The 24,537-nt window shown below is 34.4% G+C and overlaps 4 protein-coding genes and 1 non-coding gene across 5 annotated transcripts in view; 2 read left to right on the top strand and 3 right to left on the bottom strand.

The window, feature by feature from the left end:
• The window catches only part of LOC125824718 (enolase), a 233,916-nt gene that overhangs the window by 161,636 nt on the left and 47,743 nt on the right, over positions 1-24,537 (bottom strand). The gene's annotated exons all lie outside the window — the stretch shown is intronic.
• On the bottom strand, positions 757-8,125 carry LOC125824646 (uncharacterized). Its single transcript, XM_049504047.1, has 7 exons — positions 7,239-8,125; positions 6,213-6,366; positions 4,998-5,051; positions 4,810-4,901; positions 1,664-1,899; positions 1,417-1,587; positions 757-1,278 (listed from the first exon to the last, which is right to left on the bottom strand). Exons 1-7 carry the CDS (start codon positions 8,030-8,032, stop codon positions 1,181-1,183), a joined length of 1,599 nt encoding a protein of 532 aa, XP_049360004.1. The 5' UTR covers positions 8,033-8,125; the 3' UTR covers positions 757-1,180.
• On the top strand, positions 11,177-18,644 carry LOC125824657 (pyruvate kinase 1, cytosolic-like). The gene is made up of 16 exons (XM_049504056.1): positions 11,177-11,304; positions 11,427-11,523; positions 11,624-11,721; positions 12,503-12,658; positions 12,854-12,931; positions 13,449-13,580; positions 14,414-14,494; positions 14,888-14,959; positions 15,085-15,174; positions 15,540-15,684; positions 15,821-15,909; positions 16,654-16,749; positions 16,871-16,938; positions 17,026-17,125; positions 17,855-17,914; positions 18,348-18,644. The coding sequence occupies exons 1-16, from the start codon at positions 11,236-11,238 to the stop codon at positions 18,498-18,500; spliced, it is 1,584 nt and encodes a 527-aa protein (XP_049360013.1). The 5' UTR covers positions 11,177-11,235; the 3' UTR covers positions 18,501-18,644.
• TRNAR-UCU (transfer RNA arginine (anticodon UCU)) lies at positions 19,618-19,690 on the top strand. The gene has a single exon. It is a non-coding gene; the product is annotated as a tRNA-Arg (tRNA).
• On the bottom strand, positions 21,106-23,075 carry LOC125824689 (nonsense-mediated mRNA decay protein 2). Its single transcript, XM_049504084.1, has one exon. The coding sequence runs from the start codon at positions 22,680-22,682 to the stop codon at positions 21,189-21,191; it is 1,494 nt and encodes a 497-aa protein (XP_049360041.1). The 5' UTR covers positions 22,683-23,075; the 3' UTR covers positions 21,106-21,188.

The following is a 24,537-nucleotide window of genomic DNA, read 5'->3' as shown; positions in this document are numbered from 1 at the left end:
TGACAACATGTACTCTTCTTATGACATAGTCCGAGACGAATTCATAATTTAAATATGTATGTATACTTAATGAATTTCATAGTATATATGTGTATTTAGGTAAAAATTATTGAGTTTACGTGATCGGCATGTTATATTGTTGATCCAGCCCTGGACAACATCAAGAAGAGTAGAATTCTAACCCTTATGTTCTAATTTATGCGGCAATGTATCTTTATTAGTTAATCTTTAAAAAGATGATACATTGAAACATTTGTACACTACTCATTTTACCCTTCGCGTGAAGCTTTCCAAGCCTACTTTTTATATAAACTTTGTGTCGAGTTAAACTATGTTACGTAAATTGAAACAACGAGAGTATAAGATTTCAATGTAAAGATTTTATAACCATAGAAATATTAATGACATTTAAAATCATAAGTTTTAAAAGTTCTATAGCAACATAAATGCTATGATATACTTCAGACCACACATTTCAAAAAATTCATTTCTTTTTTAAACTCTATACTAATTTTAAACGTTACATAAATTGAAACGGAAACAACTTTACCAATGTAAGTAATTCTTTAACAATATTAATTGTAGCAAGAGTCAGACGACAAGAGGGGTATGACGTAGACAACCTATCCTAATGCAAGTAGTAGTAGTAGTTTCCTCCGCTTGAATCTGTGACTTATAAGTCACAGCGAAAACAACTTTACCATTGCTCCATGACTCCAAAGGGAAAAGGAAAGAAATGAAAAAGAGGACCAAAACTAGAAAGTATTTTGACTTGCATATCTTCAAAGATCCCAAAATCTGTGTATATTTAAGACAATGCAAACTAAGTCCCTTCCAAGTTCTAAGACAGCAAAAAAAAAAAAAAAAGGTTTTCCTTCTTTCCAAGAACATTAACTTATCTCACTACACATGTTTATAATCCAAACTATAACACTAGTCCAGTAAAAAAAAAAAACCTAAACTACAACATACAGTTCATCAGTTCCATGAACTAGATGGTATCTTTATCTCTGTAATAATCTGTTTGAAGTTGGATCGAATTATCGTCTGAGTATAAAGTCGTGGGGAGATCATCATTCAACTCAGAAAACTCCATGGTCATTGAAGCCTCAATGCTGCTCTCCCTAAATCTCTTTTATCTTTAAAGATGAAGGTAAATGCCACACATCTCAAGAGAACGCTAGCTAACACGTCCTGTCTGATCGATCAGTGTACCCACCTGCTCTCCACATAACGCTCTTGATATATTTCCAGGCCCATGAAGATTGAAAATAACAACTGCAAGAAAAGCAAAGCGTGTCAAGAAAGGAACTAGACACACTTCCATGAAGTATATCGATGAAAGATGGATATTAGAGGCAACATTCTATAAGATAGTGTCTGGCAATGTAAAGAGCACGCTCAGAAAATACGGACCAGGAATTGCATTCTCCTCGCATAATGTAACAGCCATTAGGTCCAATGGGGAATCTCCTCCGGAAACCAGCTCCCTGAAGGGAATATGCTCAGCAACAACATTATTATTTCGGGAGTCACAGACATAAACACCGTCTACATTTGTAGCCTTGAGTACGGCATCAGCATGAACTGAAAAGGAAAAGTTCGAATCATTAACCACTCGTCGAGAATAAAAAACAGACATTTCGAGTGTAACATTACGTACTTTCAGAAGCTCTGAGTGCTGCAACTGTATCCGTAGAGAAGAGTGGATTCCCTGTGCCAGCTCCAATACCACCAAAGATCACAACTCTACCTTTTTCAAGATGCCGCATAGCTCGTTGCCTGCTGTATGGCTCAGTAAGCTCGGGCATGTTAAATGCACTTTGCACACGAGTTTGCACACCAACCTTCTCTAATGCCGACTGCAGCAGTATGGAGTTCATCAGAGTTGCCATCATTCTGCAAGATTAGGAAATAAGAGGCACAATTAGTTCATTAAAGAAGAATGGAAAATATCATTATTAAGTCTGGAAGTGAGGCAAACTATCTCACATTAGTGAACTAGACCATTAGTCAACACCAGTGGCGTCACATTTTAAAATGATAACAGGTACATAAGACATTACAATATCATATTAAGAAAGATATCGAAAATTAAACACAGTTTACGTATATTACTACAACTCTTCTTAATCAATTTCCTTGGCAAGAAAGAAGATGATAGCACAACCACAAAAGAGAAACATCACTCCATGAACATTTGTCGTCGTTCTTTACAAGTGTAACTCTTGGACTATTAGGCTCAACCTTTTGTTAAGCTCCAAGAGGTCAGTGGTTCAAACCTAGACAACATCTTTTTACAGATGAGGCGTGAAAAATTTAAAATACAAAATGAAGTGGCTTGCCTTCGAACTCGCGAGCTTTACTTGAAAGCAGTGGCACCTGACCAGTAGAGCAACACAGCATGTTGTGTCAAGCAGTGTCATGTCAATGAATATACCCTCATTTATGTTTCTGCCATTTAATTATATAATACTCCCTCTGTCCCTAATTACTTGTCCACATTTCCTTTTTTAGTTGTCCCTAATTACTTGTCTATTTTGACAAATCAAGTAAGGACAAATTTTTTTACCTATTATACCCTAAATTAATTACTTTGAAAAAGGTAGAACTTATTGAAAATATTAAGTTTTAAATTCATCCACTTCATAATTAATAAGGGTAAAATGGTAAACTCACTATGTCAATTATTGATTTCTTAATAGGTGTGTCAATTCAAAAGTGGACAAGTAATTAGGGACAGAGGGAGTACATATTTAGTATAAAAAATTGACAAAGAGGTGTCACATGACACCGCTTGTCCTAGAATAAATCTGCCCTGTTCAACACATACTTAAGACATGATTGTGTGAAACAATTTTTTTATCTTTATGAAAGGGTAAAGTTTGTGTGAAATAATCTAGCTTATGCTTCTAATAATTGAATCAAAATGAGAAAGAGATTGACCGCAACTCTAGATCCCCCTGCCTTCTCCACATCCGCCCCCTCCCCCAAACCCCCATTAAACCTCACTCAAACTATACAAACCACATTCCAATCCCCTCCACTCTCCTTGTGCAACTTGCCACCATGTCCTGCAAACCACCATTCACTACCCCAAGCAAACCATTGGGTTAGCAGCCGTCGGTATGGTATTGAGATGAGGCTAAAAGGTGACTTAGTGAGTATGTTGAGGGGCAGAAGAAGGGAAGCATGGTACAAGGGTCAAGGACAGAGTAGCAGAAAAGCAGGTAAAGATTATCAAAGCTAGTTGACATTTTAAATCAAATTTTGGGGCTGGAATCATATGATTTAATCCAACTTCATTTTCTCAAAGTTAAAAGTAGCCTTGGTTCTTCCACTAGCCATTAGGGGCAGACCCATGTATAACCTGCCGGGTATTCGAGCACCCATTAACCCGATGTAAATTATGTATTGTTATATAGGAACTTATTATCAGATAGATGTATTAAACATCAGCACCCAGTGATAAAAAACCCTTGACTTGAAGTCTTACCTTGGGGAGATGTGCGAAGGGGTTCGATACCTAGGTGGCTGCAAATTGTTTATAACTCAAGTTATCTTTTTCTGCATTGAAGTCAAATGTTTCCTTCTTTTTCTCCAATACAGATTCTTCATTCCTTTTCTTATACTTTATTTATGGTTTTTCCTTTTAATTTGGTTTCAACTTAGTGATTCTTCCTCCCCCATTTAACTTTCTTCATTACCTTTACGTTTAGTTGTAAATTTTCTTCTATACTAGTGTAATTTAGTGTGACTTAAAAAATCAGTGTTCTCTTGTTTTTCTTGAGAAATTTTGGCCGGTTCATTTTCTAAGAAATGAAGAGTTCTTTAAAACTACTATGTTTAAATAGTTGTGCACTTATATTATGCGATTATAGTAACTTTATATCAAAAGAAGAGCACCCACAAGCTTACAATCCTGGATCCGCCACGGCTAGCCATATTCAAATTGAACTTTTTGTCAGTTTATTCAAGTTAAACTAATTATTTTAGCCAAACATTTGTTGCACTTATTATAAATTAAAAACCCAGAATCTCGTAACCAAGGAACCTCAAATCAAATAATCATACCCCTGTTTGTACCGAAGTTTTTATCTTTTTTGGTAAAGCACATTGAAAAATTTATTCCGCGTTTGTAAAGAGTACAAGCCCCTATAATTGTTTTTTTTTTTTGAGAATGGTAAAGTTGTATTCATCAGCAATGAGGGTATGCTGGCAACCAAACAAGCCCCTATAATTGTTATTACAAAATAAAGGGGCAGCCCGGTACACTAAAGCTCCCACCTCCCACTATGCGTGGGGTTCATAGACCTGAGTCTCTAGATTCAATTTTTTTCCCTTTCCCTTTCTTTTAAAGACTATTCCACGGTTGTACAAAGTACAAGCCCCTATAGTTCATATTAGAGATCATTCAACAAAAAAAAATGATCTGCATGTCATAGACCAAACTCTCTAAATTCTTTTGTGTTCTTTATTCCTTTTTCCTCATGCATTTCAACTATTTAGTCATTCCAATATTGACATGCATAAAGATACAAATGAAACAATCATAATATATCTTAATAATTAAAAGCTATCAAAAGTATCCAACCAAAATAAAGAGTTACCATAGATATAAATAGCATAGAAACCGAAAACTACAAACAGAACATAGAAGCTACAAACATTCACTGGACTATCAAGATCATCCGCATATGAGGATGTGAGTTTATCATTCCAACTCTTATATGAAAACAAACCAAATGAACGACAGTAAAACTTAGCTAACAATCGCACAACAAATTATAACTGAGACGGGGAAATTACCCAATTTGATAGGCAGTACATCTATCCAGTCCAGTTGAAGTTACCCATGTGTCTCCGCAAAAGAAATTGCGTCCGCCAACAACTATTGCCACCTATGGCAACAATAAACATGCATATTTCAAGGGATCAGATTACATACAAATGTAATAATCCTCGGGAAAAAATTCAGAAGCATTTCTGACTGATACCTCTATACCAAGACGACAAGCTATTGAGACTTCTGTAGCAACTAGCGTGGCCACCTGGTATATTAAAAATTCAAACTTTATTATCAGCATTGACAATAAAGTAGAGACTTGCCCCATTTACAAATACAAATAACTACATCTCACTTAATCAGGAAACAGAGTAAAAATGTAGCAGCAATAAATATAACAACATCTTGCTTGCCCAATCGAATTCTCTTACACAAGTTAAAAAGGTTTTATGCATTCATCTCACTGGTAATATTGACATCAAGTTTGTGATATATTCATTTCCATGGAAGGTCACGGGAAAATCACCAAGGGGTCATAACATGATTTCTTCATTGAATATAGGGTAACAAAGTAATGACCATCCTACAAGAAAATCTAAAGTTCTTAGTCATCCCAAAATTCATAGACCTATTTGTCGTAGGCCAACCTACTTCCACAGCAGCTTGGATTAAATTGGTAAAATTTCTTAGGAGAAGGCAAAAATAGAGAACAATGGAATAAAAAGATCTATATGCAAGAATACAAACAAGGTGGGATTAAGTTCCTCGTAAAAAAAATTGAGCTTCAAGTTTTAGTCATGTTAATATGTTTACTTTAGGTCCAAATGGTTGATAAGAGTCTTTTAGTTTTGTCAGTGTTTTGAGTTTTATGCCAGAAGAAAATCTCGACTACTTTTAGCACTAAAGAAACTAAAAGTTTATAAATTTTGACTGAGACAGACTCCAATGGAGCGGCATGGACAGTAAGGGGTTTATACAGACAACCCCAACTTGATTGGTATTGGGGTATAGTAGTAATTGTTGTAAAGGTTTGTGCTCTAGACTGTTAAATGCCACATCAACTAATAGTCAAACTATAAGGAAAAAGCTTTCCTCAGCGTTACAATCATTCTGAAATTCAAACTTAAAAGACATGTTTAGCTTCTTGACCTAAATAAATTTTACTAATTTCATTTTGCAAATATAAGTCAACCCTGTATTCATGCAATAGATATGTCTCCATCAATAGATCCACTGATTTGTCATCCAAACTTGCACGTAAAAAATGTCAACATAATGTAATATCTTGAATTTGACACTCAGAATGAAAATAATCATGTAGCACGTCCTCTCCAAACTACCATCAAAATTTTAAGCCCAGTTCGTTTCTTCCAGGGTTAAACAAGTTTTGCTTCAAAATATGAGAGTATATTGGTAGTAAATTAACCTTTGGATCAATGTTGTTGGCATCATTAGTGTTTGGTGTCATTCCAGCTAGTGCAGCACCACTAATTTTAAGAACTACCCTTCTCCACCTTGGACTCATAGAAGATTTCGCCTTCACAATCTGTCCGCTGGGACTAGGCACCGCTGTTCCATATCTGAAGAAGGTTAGGAGGAACAGAAATCTTAGATAATCCGCCAAACAGGAAGAAGAACACTTCAAAGTATTTTATATGCAGATTTTCACTAGAATACGACAAGGTTAGCAAATAGCTGCTACATCAAAAAAAGAAAAGACAAGGAACTCCAATTTATGCTAAAACTGATACACATTTAACTGATTAGTTCTCTATAAGGGACAACTCGAAAAGTAATTAATCCGTTCTAAAAGACAATTGAAGATTTAGAATTTTCCTACCAAATTAGAACACAAAATTCACATCTTAATAAAATGAATCACATAAGGACTATAGCTCACTAAAAGCAAGAAAGATAACGACTTAGATAAGCAGTTCCCTGTGTATTGACAAAATAACTCATTCGTTAACCATATACAAAGATTCATCTTTTTTTCCAGCACAAGTTCATGTGATCCTTGTAGCAGAAAAATTAGTCTAAAAATGAAAAAAAAAAACAGAGAAATTTCATTTCACCAATGTCGTATCAACCTTGATTTACATCGAACATCAATATTTTGAGGCCATATCGGTTATATGAATCATTTGTATCCATTCTACTAAATAAATCAACATTTTTATTAGATGCAAACAACAACAACAACTGCACCACAGTCCCAAACAAGTTAAGGTCGGCTATATGAATCCCCACTCCAACATTTAAGCTCATTTCACGTCATCATCGTACTAAATATTTTTATGTCAAACCCCAACAGTACTCGATAAATTAAGGATTTTTATTAAAGGCAAACAACAACTACTACGGCTCAGTCCCAAACAAGTTAACGTCAGCTATTGAATCCCCACTTCCCATTTAAGCTCATTTCATATCGTTATCATACCAAAGGTATTACCTTTTCGATTGCCTGCCAGTGCTGGAGTTGTTCACTGGAACAATGGCTTTGTCTTCCTCAGATGTAGCTTTTACTGATACCGAATTCCCAACAATCTGTTCCATTTGCTTGAACCATGGCCAATGACTAATCGTTAAGCCGCCGTTACTCATCCGATGCCTCTCCAATTTATACCTCTTCTTCAAATTATCAACTTTGTTCTTACACTGTTCTACACTCTTCGATTGCTTCTCGCATCTTTCACTCACCATCGCCGCGACTTCTTCCCAATCTCTCCCTCTCAAATTCCCTCTATTCAATTGCACAAATTTCTCCATATACGCCTCCAATAAACACGCTATCGCCGTGTCACTCCATTCTTCTCTATCCTTCCGGTACTCTCCGCTGCCACTACCGGAGGATGAGCTGATTTTCGATCTCTTATAACTATACGGTGTCCCGTTATCACCGATATCTTCCCGATCGGCTCGTTTGTCGTTTGATAATTTACCTCTCGATCTATTAACATTGGTGTCGTTCTCAAACGGAATTGAATCGTTCTCGTAGGGGTTCACTCCGATATGATACGACTGCGCGTTATTATCGCTGTATCCGTCACCGTCCTCGTCATCGCCGGAAATGTTCTTCGGACTACCGGCGGAGATCGGCGGGGGATGGATTTGCACAGGCTTGTACCGGACGGAGGAGAAAGGTTGGTGGTGGTAAGTAGGGTTTGCGGTGGTGGTGGTGGGAGTGACGGCGACGGCGGCGTTATCGTCACCGAGGAGAGAGAAATCGTCGTCACAAGAAGCCATGAGACGACGTACGTTAGGGCTTGGGAAACGGAGAGAATAGACGACGTGAAAGGTAACGTTTGTGAGGTTCACCGTTAATGCAATGCATTCCTTTGAACCGTTACAAATGTTGAGAGTCCGTTAGGTAAGTGAGTTATTGCCAACTTACAAATTTCATATCGTAAAGGTAGGTCGAAGAAGTACTAGTGAGATCGATATGGTTTAGCTTGCTTATTAAAAAGATGATTCTAGATAGAAAGTTAGTATTGGTATGGCAGGTTAGTAGATGGTAGAGTGTGGTCGGGATTATCCTTTTATACTGGTTGAGTTGCGTATCGATCGGTTTGGTTCTGAAGTCTAACGGTTTGACTTATCAGTTATCTGTTTGTAGACATACTAAACCGTTATAGAACCATTAAGATATTGATCTATCGATTATGATATTTATCGATTTAACCGTTAAGATATGACATAAGAAAAATTATGAAATTTCACTTAGAAATAAAGTGATAAACCAAATGAACAATGCACATGAGTTGATAGATTGCATTTGCTCAAAAGCAAACACTAACATATTGTAAAATAACAGAGAGTTTGACTCAACCAGAAATAAAATATGAAACAAAACTCTTAGTCAAGAACTTTATATACCCAATGATATAAATGTAATCTATTGATTTACTATCGAGTCGTCGGTTAACCCGTTAAGAAAAAACCCAAACCTTTAAGAATCGATAATCGAATAAAAAAATTAAAATCATTGTTGCAACCGCTAAACCAATAATCCATTATCAATAAATCAATAACTTTTTTTATAGTTTAGGTCATCGATTTTGAACATCCTTACATACTAGTAGTCGTAATATTATTCTACAGGTAAGAAACTATTTACCTTATGAAATATATTACATTGAGTATGTTATTAATTATTACATTTGATGGATTAAAACATTTAAATTATATTTTCTCTAGGAAGAAAAAAGTTTTTCAAAATGAAGAGAAAGGTCTTCTTGTGAAAGTAGCAAAACAAATTCTACAAATAATACAACACAATTATTATCTTATCTTAACCCTCTAATACACATCACACCCACTTCACCACACCCATAATCCACTCATATAATCTATTAAAATGATTTATCTAAGATTATATATAATGTATTTGAGACAGAGTCACAAAACTATAGTGCTCATTAGCAAAAAAGTTATGTACATTTTATCGGTTCAATTCGATTTCGAAGTTTATCAATTTGACTTATCGATTTGTAGACATGCTAAATTGTTATAGAATCATTAAAAGATTATCGGTTATTGGTGTATCGATTATTGATTGTTGTTGATTTAACCGTTAAGATTTGACACAAAAAAAATATTAAAAATCACTTGGAAATAAGGTGACAAACCAAATGAACCATACTTATGACTTGACAGATTGCATCAAAAGCAAACACTGTCACATAGTAGAATAACTGGAGTTTGAGACAATAAAAAATAAAAGTATGAAACTAAACTCTATATACCAAATGTTATGAATATGATTATTTAATTTACTATCGGATTATCAAATAACCCGTTAAGAAATTAAAGAACCTTAAACCGTTAAGAACTGATAACCCGATAATAAAAAAAATCAAATCATTAAATCAATTATCCATTATCAATAAACCAAGATTCTTTTTTCGATTCAAATTATCGATTTTGGTTCGATTTTGAATAGTCCTACACTTCACTAAACATTCAACATGACAACATGGAATCTTAGGGCCTAAATCGCCAAACTTGAATTATGAATTACTAAAGAAATTCACCCTTAAGATTAGCTCCGTTATAATTACCCAAGTAGATATAGGGTGTATTCAATATGAAAGAATTTTTTTTTCATGTGTTTGGTAGGTATGAAAAATATTATCCTATAATTGTGGTCAGAATCATTGAGTAGGTGATTTTGCTTTTGGAGTAAAATTTCAGCATTTATGGATTAATCAGATGCATTAATTTAATTAAAAAAAAACAAAGTGCCATACTGCCATAGCCCATGGAATTTGACATTTTGATAATTGATCAATGTGAAAAAAAATAAGTTAAATAAAAGGGGCCTATATTATTTCTTACACTTTTAGCTCTTAGACTTTCAACTCAACAATATGATGTTGTAGTGTTAGACATGTTTAGATATTTTTTGAAATATTATCATAAAGATAGTTTCTATATGATTAATTACGAGAATTTCAATAGCATGTTTTAAAGTTTTGCGTCAATTTCTGACCTTGAATTTTGATAAATGTTATTTTACTACTTATATTTTTATAAATTGACACATTTAACTTCATGTGGTATACATATTGAAAGAGGATTAAGAACAACCATCTCAATTCTTATTGCTTTTCTTCGTATTATCATTCTTTATACCATAGTTTTACCTCAGAACATATAGTAATTTATCCATTTTATTGTGTCTATATCTTAATTTAATGGAACACGAAATTAAAAGAAAAAATTATTATTTAACCATCTTGAATTAAAAAGGTATATAATATACTAATATATTTTAAATCTTATGATATTAAATATATCATGTCAATATACCAGAGTATTAACAAAAAAACATTAATGATAAAATTTTCCGACAATCAAAATTCATAAAAATGATCATTATATATTAACCATACACAACCATCAATCTTAGAACGTTGCTTTCATCGTCTCAACAAGTCAATAGCTATTTAATCCAAATCTTTTTAAAATATTTCTTTTGTGGATAGGTTTAAAACATCTCCAAAAATTTGATTTTATAATTCTTTAATAGGGTAAGCAAGTAATCAATAAAATATACTGAGAATAATGAGATTATACGTTCAATCTTTGATGGAGGCAAAGTACATTAGACAATTTCTTTCATATGTACAAGTATTGTTGGATATTGTTGTTCGATACCTATGCTGATACCTCGTGAAATTAGTCTGAGATATACACCAATTTGCTCAAATGCCATGATTATAAGAAAAACATTATTCTCATGAGAACAAATCACATGATTATATATATTAAAAAAATATTATACATTGTCACGTGCATAACCCACCAAAAAACTATACTACCAAACTATTCAGTTTTGCGCTTTCTGTGATCTCTTCTTTCTCTATAAAAATAAAAAAACTTCTCATTTTTTTTCTTTCTTCTTCAGAAAAACTGATTCAATTTGTTAATTTTTCACTAACAAAACCATGCATTCAAATCATTTACTTCTTGAAGAACCCATCAGAATGGCTTCCATTTTGGAGCCATCCAAAGCTGTAAGTTTCCCAAAAACAAAACCATTTTTTTCATACTTTAGATCTGTATTTTTTTCATATGATTTGTGTATTTATGGTGATAATGACTGATGGGGTTTGTTTAATTGTTAAAATCTTGGCAGGGTTTTTTTCCTGCAATGACGAAGATTGTTGGAACATTGGGTGCAAAATCTCGATCCGTTGAGGTTCTTTCAGCATGTCTTAAAGCTGGAATGTCAGGTATTAATATCTTGAAAAATTTCAGTTTTTTTTTTTTGGAAATGTTGTGATGAATGGCTAAAAGGGTTTGTTTTGATTGTTATTTTTGTTGGATTTGTAGTGGCAAGATTTGATTTTTCATTGGGTGATACTAAGTATCATCAGGAGACATTGGAGAATTTGAAGAGTGCTATTAAGAGCACTAAGAAGCTATGTTCTGTATGTATTATATTGTATTGTATCGACTGTATTATTTTGATGAATACAATGTTTGGTTAGATTGTATTGGTTTCCGTTGTTGCATAACTCTTTCGGTCACTCAGTTATATTTTGATTGTAGTCGTTGTGATATTCGACAAAGCACATTTAACCTTCAACTAATAGAAATTTGTGCCTCTTGATCCTTTACGTAGGAAATATGTTGTGTTTTGAATATATTTAGAACTATATTATTGTTGAGTATGGAGTAATAGTACAAGATTATCATGGGAAATGGGTAATCATAGGTGGAACAATTTGGAATCATTGATAAATTTGTGAATATTCACAAGCAAAGGGATCAAAAGTGCACGTTTCAATTCATTAGAAGTCAAATGTGTTTAGTCAGATGTCACAAGGAGTAAAATTAATATTTATCACCAACAAAGGTGATAAAAGTGCTATTAACCCTTTTAAAATAAGTACTGTGTATGTAGAAACTATATAAGATGTTCTATAAATCACAAGTTTTGGTTGTTAAAATATATTTGAAAACTGTTAACTGTGGATACTTAAAGTGGACTCGTCAAATAGTTGTAGCGTTGTTAGTTTTGAGTTAAAGGGAGTATTATCTTGCATTTGTGAACAATTAAATGGATAAATTGTAGAGCATATAATTTCCTTCCACATTTTGCGTAGCCTCTATTTACGGATTTAGTTACGACTATGTCATTGCATCTGTTGAGCATTGTCCAGTAACTTGACAAGGGTATTAAGACTATTTTTGTTTTCATTTTGTCAGGTCATGCTAGATACTGCAGGTCCGGAGCTAACAGTTCTTAACAAGAGTGAGAAACCTATTTCACTTGAGGCAGATGCAACTATTACTCTTACACCTGATGAAGGCCAGGAAGCATCTTCTGAAGTGTTTCCAATCAATTTTGGTGGATTATCCAAGGTTCAATTAGTTCCCTTCGTCTTTGCTTTGCATTTTCCTCTGCAGTGCGTTTTGTTAACCAAAAACTGTTTCCAATGGAAGTGAAAAGAGCAAATTCAATCTGAATTTGATGGAGAGAATATCATCAATATTGTCGATTAGGAGGGGTGAATGTCCTTCATGATACTAAATTATGGTGTTAATTTTTTCTTGCAGGCAGTGAAGAAGGGAGACACCATTTTTATTGGCCAATACCTCTTCACAGGAAGTGAAACGACGTCTGTGTGGCTGGAGGTATAACATTAGAAAGCCTCCTTATATCCCCAGCCACCCTATGTTTTCTTAATCCGTTGTGTTTAGCTACTGCTGTTTATGTTTAAGTTGATCGATGAGTAGATTTTGCAATGTGTTTGCAACTGCACAATTATGAATTTTTTTGACAAAGACAGGTACTCCCTCTATTTCAATTTGCTTGTCTGGTTTTGACTTGACACGGAGTTTAAGAGAGTAAAAAAGACTTTTAAAGCTAAAGATATGTTGAATGTAAATAATTTAATGTTAAAAAAAAAAGATATGTTGAATGTACCAAAATGTCCTTTAATTTTGTCATCTTAACCATCTCATGTGGAATGTTGGAAATAAAAAAATTGCCAAAAAGGGAAAGAGGCATTCTTTTATTAAACAAACTAAAAAGGATAATAAGACAAACTAATTAAAACAAAAGGATTAATACATTTCTACTGCTCCAGTAAGAAAGCAGTTTAAGGTTGTTTGAATCCGCTGATTAAGAATTCCAAATGTCGTTGCACAGGTAGATCAAGTGAAAGGGGATGATGTAGTTTGCATTGTAAAGAACTCTGCCACGTTAACTGGGTCATTGTTCACTCTGCATGCTGCTCAGATTCATATTGATTTACCTACTCTCTCAGATAAAGATAAGAAGGTAAGTTACTCAAACTTCCTAGAACCGATAAAAATCATCCTGTTCATTATGTGTGCAAATAGTGAAGTTCATGTTACAAGCTCACATGGTTATGGAAAAATTTCTGTGAGAACTTTGTGGTTGAGTAAATATGGCTGTTTATTCTTGAGGATTTGAGCTGAGGCTCTATCTGAAATAGCCTCTCTACCTCCAGAAGGTAGGAAGACTGTGTACATACTATCCCCCCCCCCCTAACCCCACTTAAGGGATTACACGGGATATGTTGTTATTGTTGTTGTTATTCTTGGGGACTTGGGCACTTAATAGAAGTGTTAAAATTTACTTATCTATTTGATAGAAATTGTAATTAGGCTTTGTGTGTATGCATCAGATGAGTCTTAAGATGGATGTGGTTTTGTTTAGTTATGTAAGCATGGATTGGTGGGACCTACTCATATTCTCTTCTTCTCATCTTTCCACTTTCTGTAGCAATATCTTGGAAATCGGCTTTTATTTTAAGCACCATCAACAATATTTATTCTCATCCGATATTCAATATCAACATTGACTATCTTGCTTGTGCCAAAATTATGTCCTTTCTCTTGATATTTGAAGTTTTAACTTGTATTACACTCAAAGAGTTTCAAGGGTTCCTCTATTATCTTTGGTACTTGTAATATTGGCTAATTACTATACTACTTTAATGTTAATGCAAGCATATTAGTTTTGAATTATAGTGATTATCCCTCCCTCAAACTACTTATCTCTCTGTCGTCTGCCTCTTTAATGGTTTGACTTTGTGCAGCAATCCTTTTTGATTTTTTGTGGTGCTCTTGGCATGCTAATTGAATCAGGTTATTAGCACATGGGGAGTCCAAAACAAAATTGATTTTCTTTCATTATCATTTACCAGGCATGCTAAGGATGTTCGTGAGGTAATGATTGCACTGTCTTCTTTTTTGTTTATGTATTTTCTTGATTCAATTAACTACATTGATGGTCTTCATAATGCTACATTTAATAGTTAGTGTTGTATTGAGTGTTCATGTTTTTCATTTATATTTAGATCTGTTACACGCCCCTGCTCATGTTTGATTCTGTCTTCTAATGGCCAAGTACGTGAATATTTCTGCTTTATGAGTGGTGAGGCTTGAATCTAAGACTTTTGGACCTTTGTCTTCTTTAGTACCATACGTGGTTTGTGTGAGCACCTCGTCTAAAAGTTAAACCGTTGAGAGGGGACAACATTATTTATTTATTCATTTAGGTTTATAACAGCTTGAATACCAAATCAACCTCATTGGATCTTTATTCTTTCATAAATTCAGGCACGTGAATTCTTATGTAAGCTGGGTGATCTAAGCCAAACTCTGATCTTTGCCAAAATTGAAAACGAAGAGGTTAGTTGGTAAACTGTTATTTTCTGTCTGATCTTTTTCATTTGGATAGTTCTTTGTGAGATCGGTATTGAATATGATAAATTGTCAGGCTTGCAATTTACTTCTTTCCGTGGTGATTTACGTAGGGCTTGACACATTTTGATGATATACTTCAAGAGGCTGATGGGATCATCCTTTCTCGTGGAAACCTTGGTATAGATCTCCCACCTGAGAAGGTAAGTTTGATTCTGTTAATTTTTCTTCTCTTTTTTTCTTACAACCTCTCTACCTTCCAAGTTAGGGTAAGATCTAAGTACATTCTACCCTCCCCAAACCCCACTTGTTTGATTACACGGGTATGTTGTTTTGTTGGTAATCCCACATTTTATCCCGGGATTATTATCTTTATCCACCAACCAAACCCCAGTGGTTCAGCTTTTGGGGGGTGCAATGGATCCATTTAGCAATTTAATTGAGTGATATGGAGGCAAACGCTCCAATCTCTCCTGTTAACTTATCATCGTTGCAAAATACTGAATGGTATTATAATCATCATTTCTTTGTAGGATCATCATTCAACTAATTTTTGAGTGGTACGCAGGTGTTCTTGTTCCAGAAGGCAGCTGTTTACAAGTGTAACATGGCTGGCAAGCCTGCTGTAGTAACACGTGTTGTTGATAGTATGACTGACAATCTTAGGCCAACTCGTGCCGAAGCAACAGATGTTGCTAATGCTGTCTTGGATGGTAATCTTGCTGCCCATCTTAGTGGTTCTACTGTCCCTTATTGCCTCTGAAGATTTCAGTTCCTTTTGTCATCCTTCATATGATGTCTTGTTAGTTTGTTTCTGGTAGGAGCTTTTGACATTTAACGTTTGTGCAGGTACTGATGCAATTCTTCTTGGTGCTGAAACTCTACGTGGATTATACCCAATTGAGACTATTTCAACTGTTGGAAGAATTTGTGCTGAGGTGATTTTCATTTTTTTCCTTAACCTTTGTGTGAAATAAGAGGATCTGTGTGCAATATTACAGTTTACTCTTTTGGCAATATTTTCCACGTTAAGTACATTCTACAATGTTTTCCATTTGAACACCTTTTTACCTGCCAAGGCATCAGTAGTTGGTTTATTCTATGATATATTAAGGGACATTTTCTCAGTTAGGTCTACTCTTGTCAAATACACGGCGTAGTAGTTATCTTCAGGATCAGATTATGGGATGAGGGATACTGTTATGATCCTATTACAATGTACGGGACTTTCGTCCCACATAGGTTTAATGGGGAGCTGATGTGGGGCTTATATGGCTTTGGGCTCTCCCACCTCAATAGCTAGTTTTTGGGTATCAGAGGCACCCACTGCCCTACGTGCTCGGCGTGCCTTGGATGGTGACACCGGTATTACAGTGTTAGCCCAGGGCTAGAAATGGTCTAGCGCATAGCCATCAAGGACAATGGCTGCTGAGCATGATGGTTTGTTATGATCCTATTATAAAGTATGGGACTTGAGTCCCACACCGGTTTAATGGGGAGCTGATGTGGGGCCTATATAGCCTTGGGCTCTTCCACCTCAATGGCTAGCTTTTGGGGTGTGGTTCTCCCTAAATTGTATCAGATACTCTAAGTCCCTACCCTCTCGTAGTGTTTACCACCTTCCGGTTTTTTTTCCAGAGAGTATAGGGAGTAGCCCTAGTTAACAATTAATTTCCTTGCAGGCAGAGAAGGTCTTTAACCAAGATCTATACTTCAAGAGAACAGTCAAATTTGTTGGGGAGCCTATGTCACACCTGGAATCAATTGCGTCCTCTGCGGTATTCTTTTGGACATAAATCCGTTTCTTGAAATGATAAGAGAGAATTCCAGAAATTTAATTGATTTCTTCATTTGCGTACAAGTTTTACAGATATGACTATTTATTTACTTGCCGTTTAGGTCCGGGCAGCAATTAAGGTGAAAGCATCAGTAATTATTTGTTTCACTTCATCTGGAAGGGCAGCACGGTAATCTCTCTGTTCTTACAAAAATTCTTAGAATTTTTACTATATCTTTATTATTAAGAGCTGTAAATGGTACCTTTACGTGCTCAGATTGATAGCCAAATATAGGCCAACAATGCCAGTATTGTCTGTTGTAATTCCTCGACTGAAGACGAATCAATTGAAGTGGAGCTTTACCGGCGCATTTGAGGTATACCCTTATTATTATCTGTTCAAGAATCAAATCCAGTTCATGATGTTCTGACCTTTTTAATGCATTTGATTGAGAAGGACTATTATGTTCCTCACAGAACATAGCTTATCCAATACTTCTTCACTTCCTTATTACCTATTATCGGTCAAATTTTATGATGCCCCACCTAGTGGGATTTCACTGGGTATGTTGTTGTTGTTGTTGGTCAAATTTTATGATGGAATGATTTCTACTCAACCCCAACACAAAATCCTTAAGATAATAATAGAGAAGGTAATCCTATCAGTTTTGGTCTCAAGTAACGACTAAAGCCATGATAGTGTGTGAGAACTGGATTATAGTTATTTTTAATTTTGCTAATATCACAGTGACTCTTGTTACTCTTACTTTCATATGCATCCCGTTTCTTGCTGGTCAATTTGTTTGCTCAATTATTGCTATAGATTTTTTAACGTGTGATTTATCAGTCAGACTAACGAGATCTTAGAGTTGCAATATCGAGTATCAGAGGCCCTCCATAATTTCCTTGGTCATTTATTTCCATTTCCACTGTTAATAGGATGATCTCTTAGTGTGTCCTTTCACCTTCTTCCGTTTGCCTGCAGTTCTCATTGCTTCCGAACAATTTAGTAGGATTTCGGGCAATATTTGAGTTTAAGTTGTTCCTTTTATTTCATTGACATTGAAGCTGACAGGTTTAAATTTTTTTAACTTCTCCATGTTTAGGCAAGGCAGTCTCTTATTGTGAGGGGTCTTTTCCCAATGCTTGCTGATCCTCGACATCCTGTAAGTCTCATCGTCTCGGTGTTCCATATTTTCTGTTTGCATCACTTTGTATTTATTTAGTTTATTTCACCTCACAACAATAATATTCACTCATATTTTGATATCTTGGAATAGTTGTTCTTTTAGCTATCTTTAGGCTGTATGGAAGTGTTTTTCAGCTATAAAATTAGACAGATAAAAGAATCTCTAGACTTTCTTAGTACTCTTTTATTGCAATTATTACCAACGGCAGGGTATGAATTCTGAACTTGCCACCGAACTCATAGCTCATTTTGGTTATTGGATTCACAATTTCCTGATACAAATACGGGATTTAAACAACTTCTTGGTTCATCCAAACCTGTACTTATACTATAGCTTCGCCCCTGAATCTTGATTATACCTTCTTTTTTCCCCTGAGCTGAATCTCAATCTTACTTTACTCTTTCCATAGGCTGAGTCTACGAATGCATCAAACGAGTCTGTGCTGAAAGTTGCCCTCGATCACGGGAAGGCCTCAGGAGTTGTGAAGTCCCATGACCGAGTTGTCATCTGCCAGAAAGTTGGAGACGCATCGGTGGTTAAGATTATTGAACTTGAAGGATAAGTTATCCTCATTTTTTTTGGATGTGATGGTAGAGTGTTAAAGTCATCACAAGTTGAGGTTCTAATCTAAGGCTTTGGTAGCTACAATATGTGATATCCTATAGTTAGTATATTGTGGACATTTCTTGTGGTCAGAACTTGCAATAGTTGAGAAAATTTCGGGAGGCAGGTATCTCGTGAAAGTAGTCGAGGTGCATGCAAGCTGGTCCCGACATCACGATTATAAAAAAAAAGAAAAAAGAAAGAGAAGTATGGTGTCTCTTATCTAGTTTAGGTATATGAGTCTTGTTTATTTTTCTTCATGGTGTTATGGAGATGTCCATAAGAAGTTATTTTGTTATTTTATTACCACTCAGATATTAATAATAAAAAATCTTGAAGTATGTTTTCACAAGTCTTTTGTCTGTTTTAAGATTTATATGTCAGCAGAAACTATAAACGAAATCAAAATTACTGAATATTAAAAATGAAACTATTTCAAAGGAGAGGTGGATTCAGAATTTTCAATAAATATATAGGGTTGGATTATTAAAGTTATTGAATTATGTCGAACTTGTACTTTCCACGTGAGTTTTGCCCTTATCCCAAATAGAGTTATTAATGAGTATCAAACAATGTTTGGTTTTAAATATGTCGTGACATTTGTGTGATAATAAAATAATATAGTTAAAGGTAAAATGAAAAGTTTTAAGTTCCGAAATATTTTAAAATATAAAAGCATATCACTACTAAAAAATGTAGAGAACTTCTAGCGTTAGGAAAATTACAATTGTATAATAATAAATTACGACAGGCTTAAATAAAATGACAAGGACAACGAAAAATTGGACAGATGATCTAAATGACTAAACTAACAAACGGGTGTATCACCAATAAGGGTTGTGATGGAATGGATAAGATCTCTCCACCTTTAATCAGAAGTCTTAAATTCAAATTCTGTATATAGAGCCAATTCTATTTGGGAACGCTTCTTCTTCATAAGCTTACATAATATTAATCCGGAATAAGTGGGCTCTAATACAAGTATAGTACATCGAATGAAAAAAAAAATGGATGTGTGATGTTTGATTATAAATGTTGTAAGTTACATAAAATACCAACCATAACATAATCAACAGGCGCCCATGGCCTAATGGATAAGGCGCTTGACTTCTAATCAAGCGATTGTGGGTTCGAGTCCCACTGGGCGTGTATCTGTTTTCCTTTTTTTTTTTTTACAAAAAAATTATTTCCATTTTTTATCTTCTTTTTTTAAAATAAAAAATTACTAACAATACTAATTTTTGTTTGATAGTCAAAATTCAATCTTTATAATATTTTAGTTATTTGTTCATTAATATGTTTGATGACTAATACAAACCCCTCTTCAATTCTTCTTTATTTGGTGTCATTGGTGATAGCAAGAACCAACAATTTTGTCACCCCAAAAATGAAAACAAATGAAGATAAATGCAAAATTAAGAAAAGTATGATTCATATATAGTATAAATCTATGTTGCTCGAACTTTTCCAGAATTATTGCCATACCAGTATTGACTAGGCACCTACTTTTATACCCCTAAACACTATAAAATAATCCTCCAAGGTAAAAAAGAAAAACATTCCACAAAAATGAACTATATTTATTCGTTATAACAGTAAAGTCATGTAACTATCACTACAATAAAAACAGTTTTTAACGGCAATAAATATACACATTAATAAAGAGTGCTAAAAATTTTTTCGACATTAGTTAATTACCATTGGATCCTATGTCGCTATAGGCTAGAAACATTTGCAAAAGAGTGTGTTAATCACTGTTAAAAATACATATTTAGTGACAATTAAATTATTACCGCTAATTTTTTCTTTTGATATAGTGTGTTTATTTTCACATAACACTACCATATATGTTTCTTCCCCTATGTCAAAACATTGTTTAATGACTAAGGAGAGTATATCATTGCAATAAAAAATGAGAATATTGAAACCATCGAGTATATTAGTCATGGGATATGATTTCTACATGTCTAGATTAAAACTTGCAGATGAAAAGTTCAATTGACTAAGAAATTCTTCAGATTTAGTCGAATTCCAATATAGGTATCAATATCATACACCAGACAAAAAAAAAAAAAAGACAAGTTAGTTGCCTTTAGCTTCTTTGTGCAGCACTCTTGTTCATTCTGTTATGCACCATTTGTAGTGTCATTGGTGATTATATCATTGATGTAGTTGTACAACAAACAATTCAAGAAACCAGCAATTTTATCACCCAAAAAACAAAACAAATGAAGATAAATCCAAAAGTAAGAAAAATGCTATTCATATATAGTATGAACTTATGTTGCTCGAACATTTCAAAATTATTGCCACACCCGCATCAAGATTCTCCAAAATGGACTACTTTAAAGAGTATCTTAAACACTCGTCATCAACATTTTTAAAGAGTCGGAAAAATTATCTCCAAAATGGACCTACTTGAGGAGTATCTAGCACACACTCAATCGACGTTTTTACAGAGTCCAAACAACATAGATATAAACTAAAAGCAGAACAGATAAATTGAAGACTATGAAGAAGCAACAAAATATATACTTTGATTCAAATTTGGAAAAACATGAGGCAAAAACATATATACATACTATATATTTACATAATATATCTGATCTATTAGCTTAGTTCCTGATAGTATTGTACAATATTTTCATCATCCAGTAACAGAAGAAGGGTCACTATTCCTATTGTTATTGTTTGGATGGTGTTGATGATAATCAAGAAGTTCAAGCTCTTTTTGCTTCAACAAAAGTACCATTCTTTCATTCTCCAATTTTTTCCTCTCATTGATTAGTTTATCCCTTTCCATTTCCCTCTCCTTCTTGCTTATAAATTTCTTCCATTTCAATCTTTGCTTTTGGAGTTCAAATGCTTGGCACAAATAGCTAACATGTTGTTCTTCCAATTGTATCATTTTAGTTTTCATCCATTGCATCTTCTCAAGTGGACTCCTCCCTCTATCTTGAACAACATTAGCCAATTCAGTACTCAATTGTTGTACAATTGGTGATGAAGTTCCCAACTTTCTTTGCCTCTTTCTCGATCTTTCATTCATGTCATCGTCCTCCTCTCCGTGGCACTGATGGTCGTGGTCGTGTCCTCTAGCACCAGACACCTCATCATCGTCGTCCTCCTCATCTTCATCCTCATCCTCCTCGTCCTCGTTCTCCTCATCATTTTCCCCACTTGCCCCTTTTGGCATTTTAGGCCCTTCTACTAAACTAGCACCAATTCTTGCATTTGTATTTTCTGATGAATGCAAACACCTTTGTTGCTGCTCTGATTGGTTTTGATGAGTTTGTGGATTAGCAACTCCACTCCCACTAGCACCACCACCACTACCACCATTATGACCACAACTATTATGATAAGCACACATTTCTCTAAAAAACAAGTGCTTAGAATTCAACAACTTCTTCACTTCTTCTTTCATCTTTGGTGATAAATGATCCATTGTTTCAAGCAACTTTTGATTCTCCACAACTCTACAAGAAGTACCTTTACCAAGAATGTCATTAACCCTCTTGTACCTCTTATTCAAGTCATTGAATTTGTCTTCACATTGTTGTGGAGACACATAAAAACCCCTTTCCATCATTGCTCTAGAAACTGATTTCCATTTCCCCTTTTTTTGCAAAACCCCTACAACCCCACCTCCACCCCCACCCCCACCACTACCACTACCACCTTTCTTTTTTCCACTAGAATCATTATTGTTATTCCCTTCAGAACCAACTTCATCACCAATATAATAAACCACCATAATCAACAACCTCACCATGTTATCAGTCCACTTCATTCTTTGCCAAGGGCAAGTTTTATTACCATTCCTTTTTCCATCATCTGTACTATTATTGTCAGCACTAACACCAGGAACAGGTTCATCATCATCACTAAAATTCAAGCTTTGATTTTTAGCCTTGTTGTTACCAAATGGAAACACTTGCCTCAATGTTTGTTGTTGGTTATCAGCATTTTCTTGATGTGCAAATGAAACCATGGGGTGGTGGGGTGGGGGCTGGGGGTGAGGTGGAGGTTGTTGATGCAAGTGATGGTGAGTGTTCTGTTGAGGGATTTGATGATGCAATGACATTTCTAATCCTAACATACCAGGACCCATATTTGAATATAAACTACCAGAATCCATCTAAATGATCAACAAAAATTCAAAATCTTGAAAACCACACAAGGCAAAATCTTATGATAACCACAAAAAATCAAAACTTTCAAAACCCCACAAGGCAAAATCTTATGATAACCACAAAAAATCAAGGCTTTCAAAACCCCACAAGGCAAAATGTTATGATAAGCACAAAATTATAACTTTCACAGGAACATTCATAATCCTATGAGCACAAAATGGTACCAAAAACCAGAGGAAAAAGTAGCTTAAACAACAGAAAACAAAACAACCCTAGATTCTAAAGAGAAAGTTAAGTAAACATCACCAGACTACCAAGACTTCATTTTTCACTGCATAAAGTTTCAATCTTTGAAAAAAAAATGCAGCTAAAACTTCAAGAAAAGCAAACAAGACTTGTTTTTTATGTTTTGGGAACAATTTTGTGAGTGGGGTGGTTTGTTTTTTGAGAAGTGAAAATGAGAGAGAATAGGAAAGTTTATACAAGATTGAGCAGCTGGTTTTTTAAGCTGTGGGAGGATTCTTGGTTTTGTGATTATACAGATAAAAACTGCCCATGGTTTTTCACTTTTCAACAAATTTGTCAGCTAAAACTTTGGTTTTCCTTTTTTTAAAATAAAGTGAAAGAGTCCCACAGAATTTTGCAAACTATCACCTTTTTTTCTATTTATTGTGGTTTTGCTATGTGTTCTGTTTATAGCCATTGGATGTGGATTGTGGATTGTGGAGTGATGATAAGGGATTGTTTGGTAAGAGATGTTTGACCATGAAATTTCTTTTTTTTTTTCAAAGTCGAATTTTGAAAAACACATTTGATTATAATAGAATTTAACTTAACTTTAAGTTGAGTTCAGAATTTTCAAGAATTTGAAAAACAACAAAAGTGCGTTTCACTTCAAATTACTCACAAAAAGTCCGAAATAACTATAATTTTCAAATATCATTTATTCACATTGAAAATAAAAACTATTATTTTTTTTTTCAAATTTTGTTATGAAACATGAACAAACACCCACATAATACAAGCCAAAATGCTCTTTTATACAAGAATTTTCCTTATTTTACTAACCAAACAACCCCTAAGTGAAGAAGGGCAAAATTGTAAACTTAGATTAATTAGGCAGTTTAGAATCTTAAAAAGAAGATTTTAACCTTATTATCATAAAAGGAGATGTACAACTTGTAAGGCAAAAAGTACTAAAACATCTAAGGTAGTGGTTTTATAGTGCCATCCATTTTATATAGGTGGTTTTCTTAGGTGGAGTTTCTAAGGTCTTCCAAGGATCAACTTATGGGACCTACTACATAGAGATAATTTTTTTTTTTTTTTTTTTTTTTGGGAGGGTGGGTGGACTTGGGCTAGTTTAGGTATCCAAGTCTGACTAGGCCCATTATTTTAAAATTTTAAAATCCAAGTTTGCTAAGAGTTCTTTTGTTGAACTTATAATTGGGCCTAAAGTTGATTGTGAATATTGAAACTTTTGAAATTTGTTTTGGAAAAATTATATAACTAGACATATTTTACTACCATATATACATATTTACCTATAATTTTAAAAAATTACATATAATACTATTTTTTAATAATTATACCATATATTTTAAAAAGTTAATCAATAAACAAATCTCTTAAATATGGTATTGGATAATTATCTTAAAATCTAACCTCCTTAATTAATGGAATATTAACAATTCAGATTTTATTATCTCTCACATCACACCAATTTTGCATGCCAACTGTATATCTCTCTCCCCCCCCCACCCCACTCCCTACGTTCGCCATCACTTCTCCATATTCTCTCTTTATGCATCCTCAATCTCTTATCCCAAGTTCATCACCCCATTCTCTTTCTTCATTCTC

This window comes from Solanum verrucosum, unplaced genomic scaffold, assembly GCF_900185275.1.
Source record: "Solanum verrucosum unplaced genomic scaffold, falcon-dt-bn FXZP01000125.1, whole genome shotgun sequence".
Lineage (NCBI taxonomy): Eukaryota > Viridiplantae > Streptophyta > Magnoliopsida > Solanales > Solanaceae > Solanum > Solanum verrucosum.
Note: the sequence above shows the minus strand (reverse complement) of the source record. Positions and strands in the feature narration are given on the sequence as shown.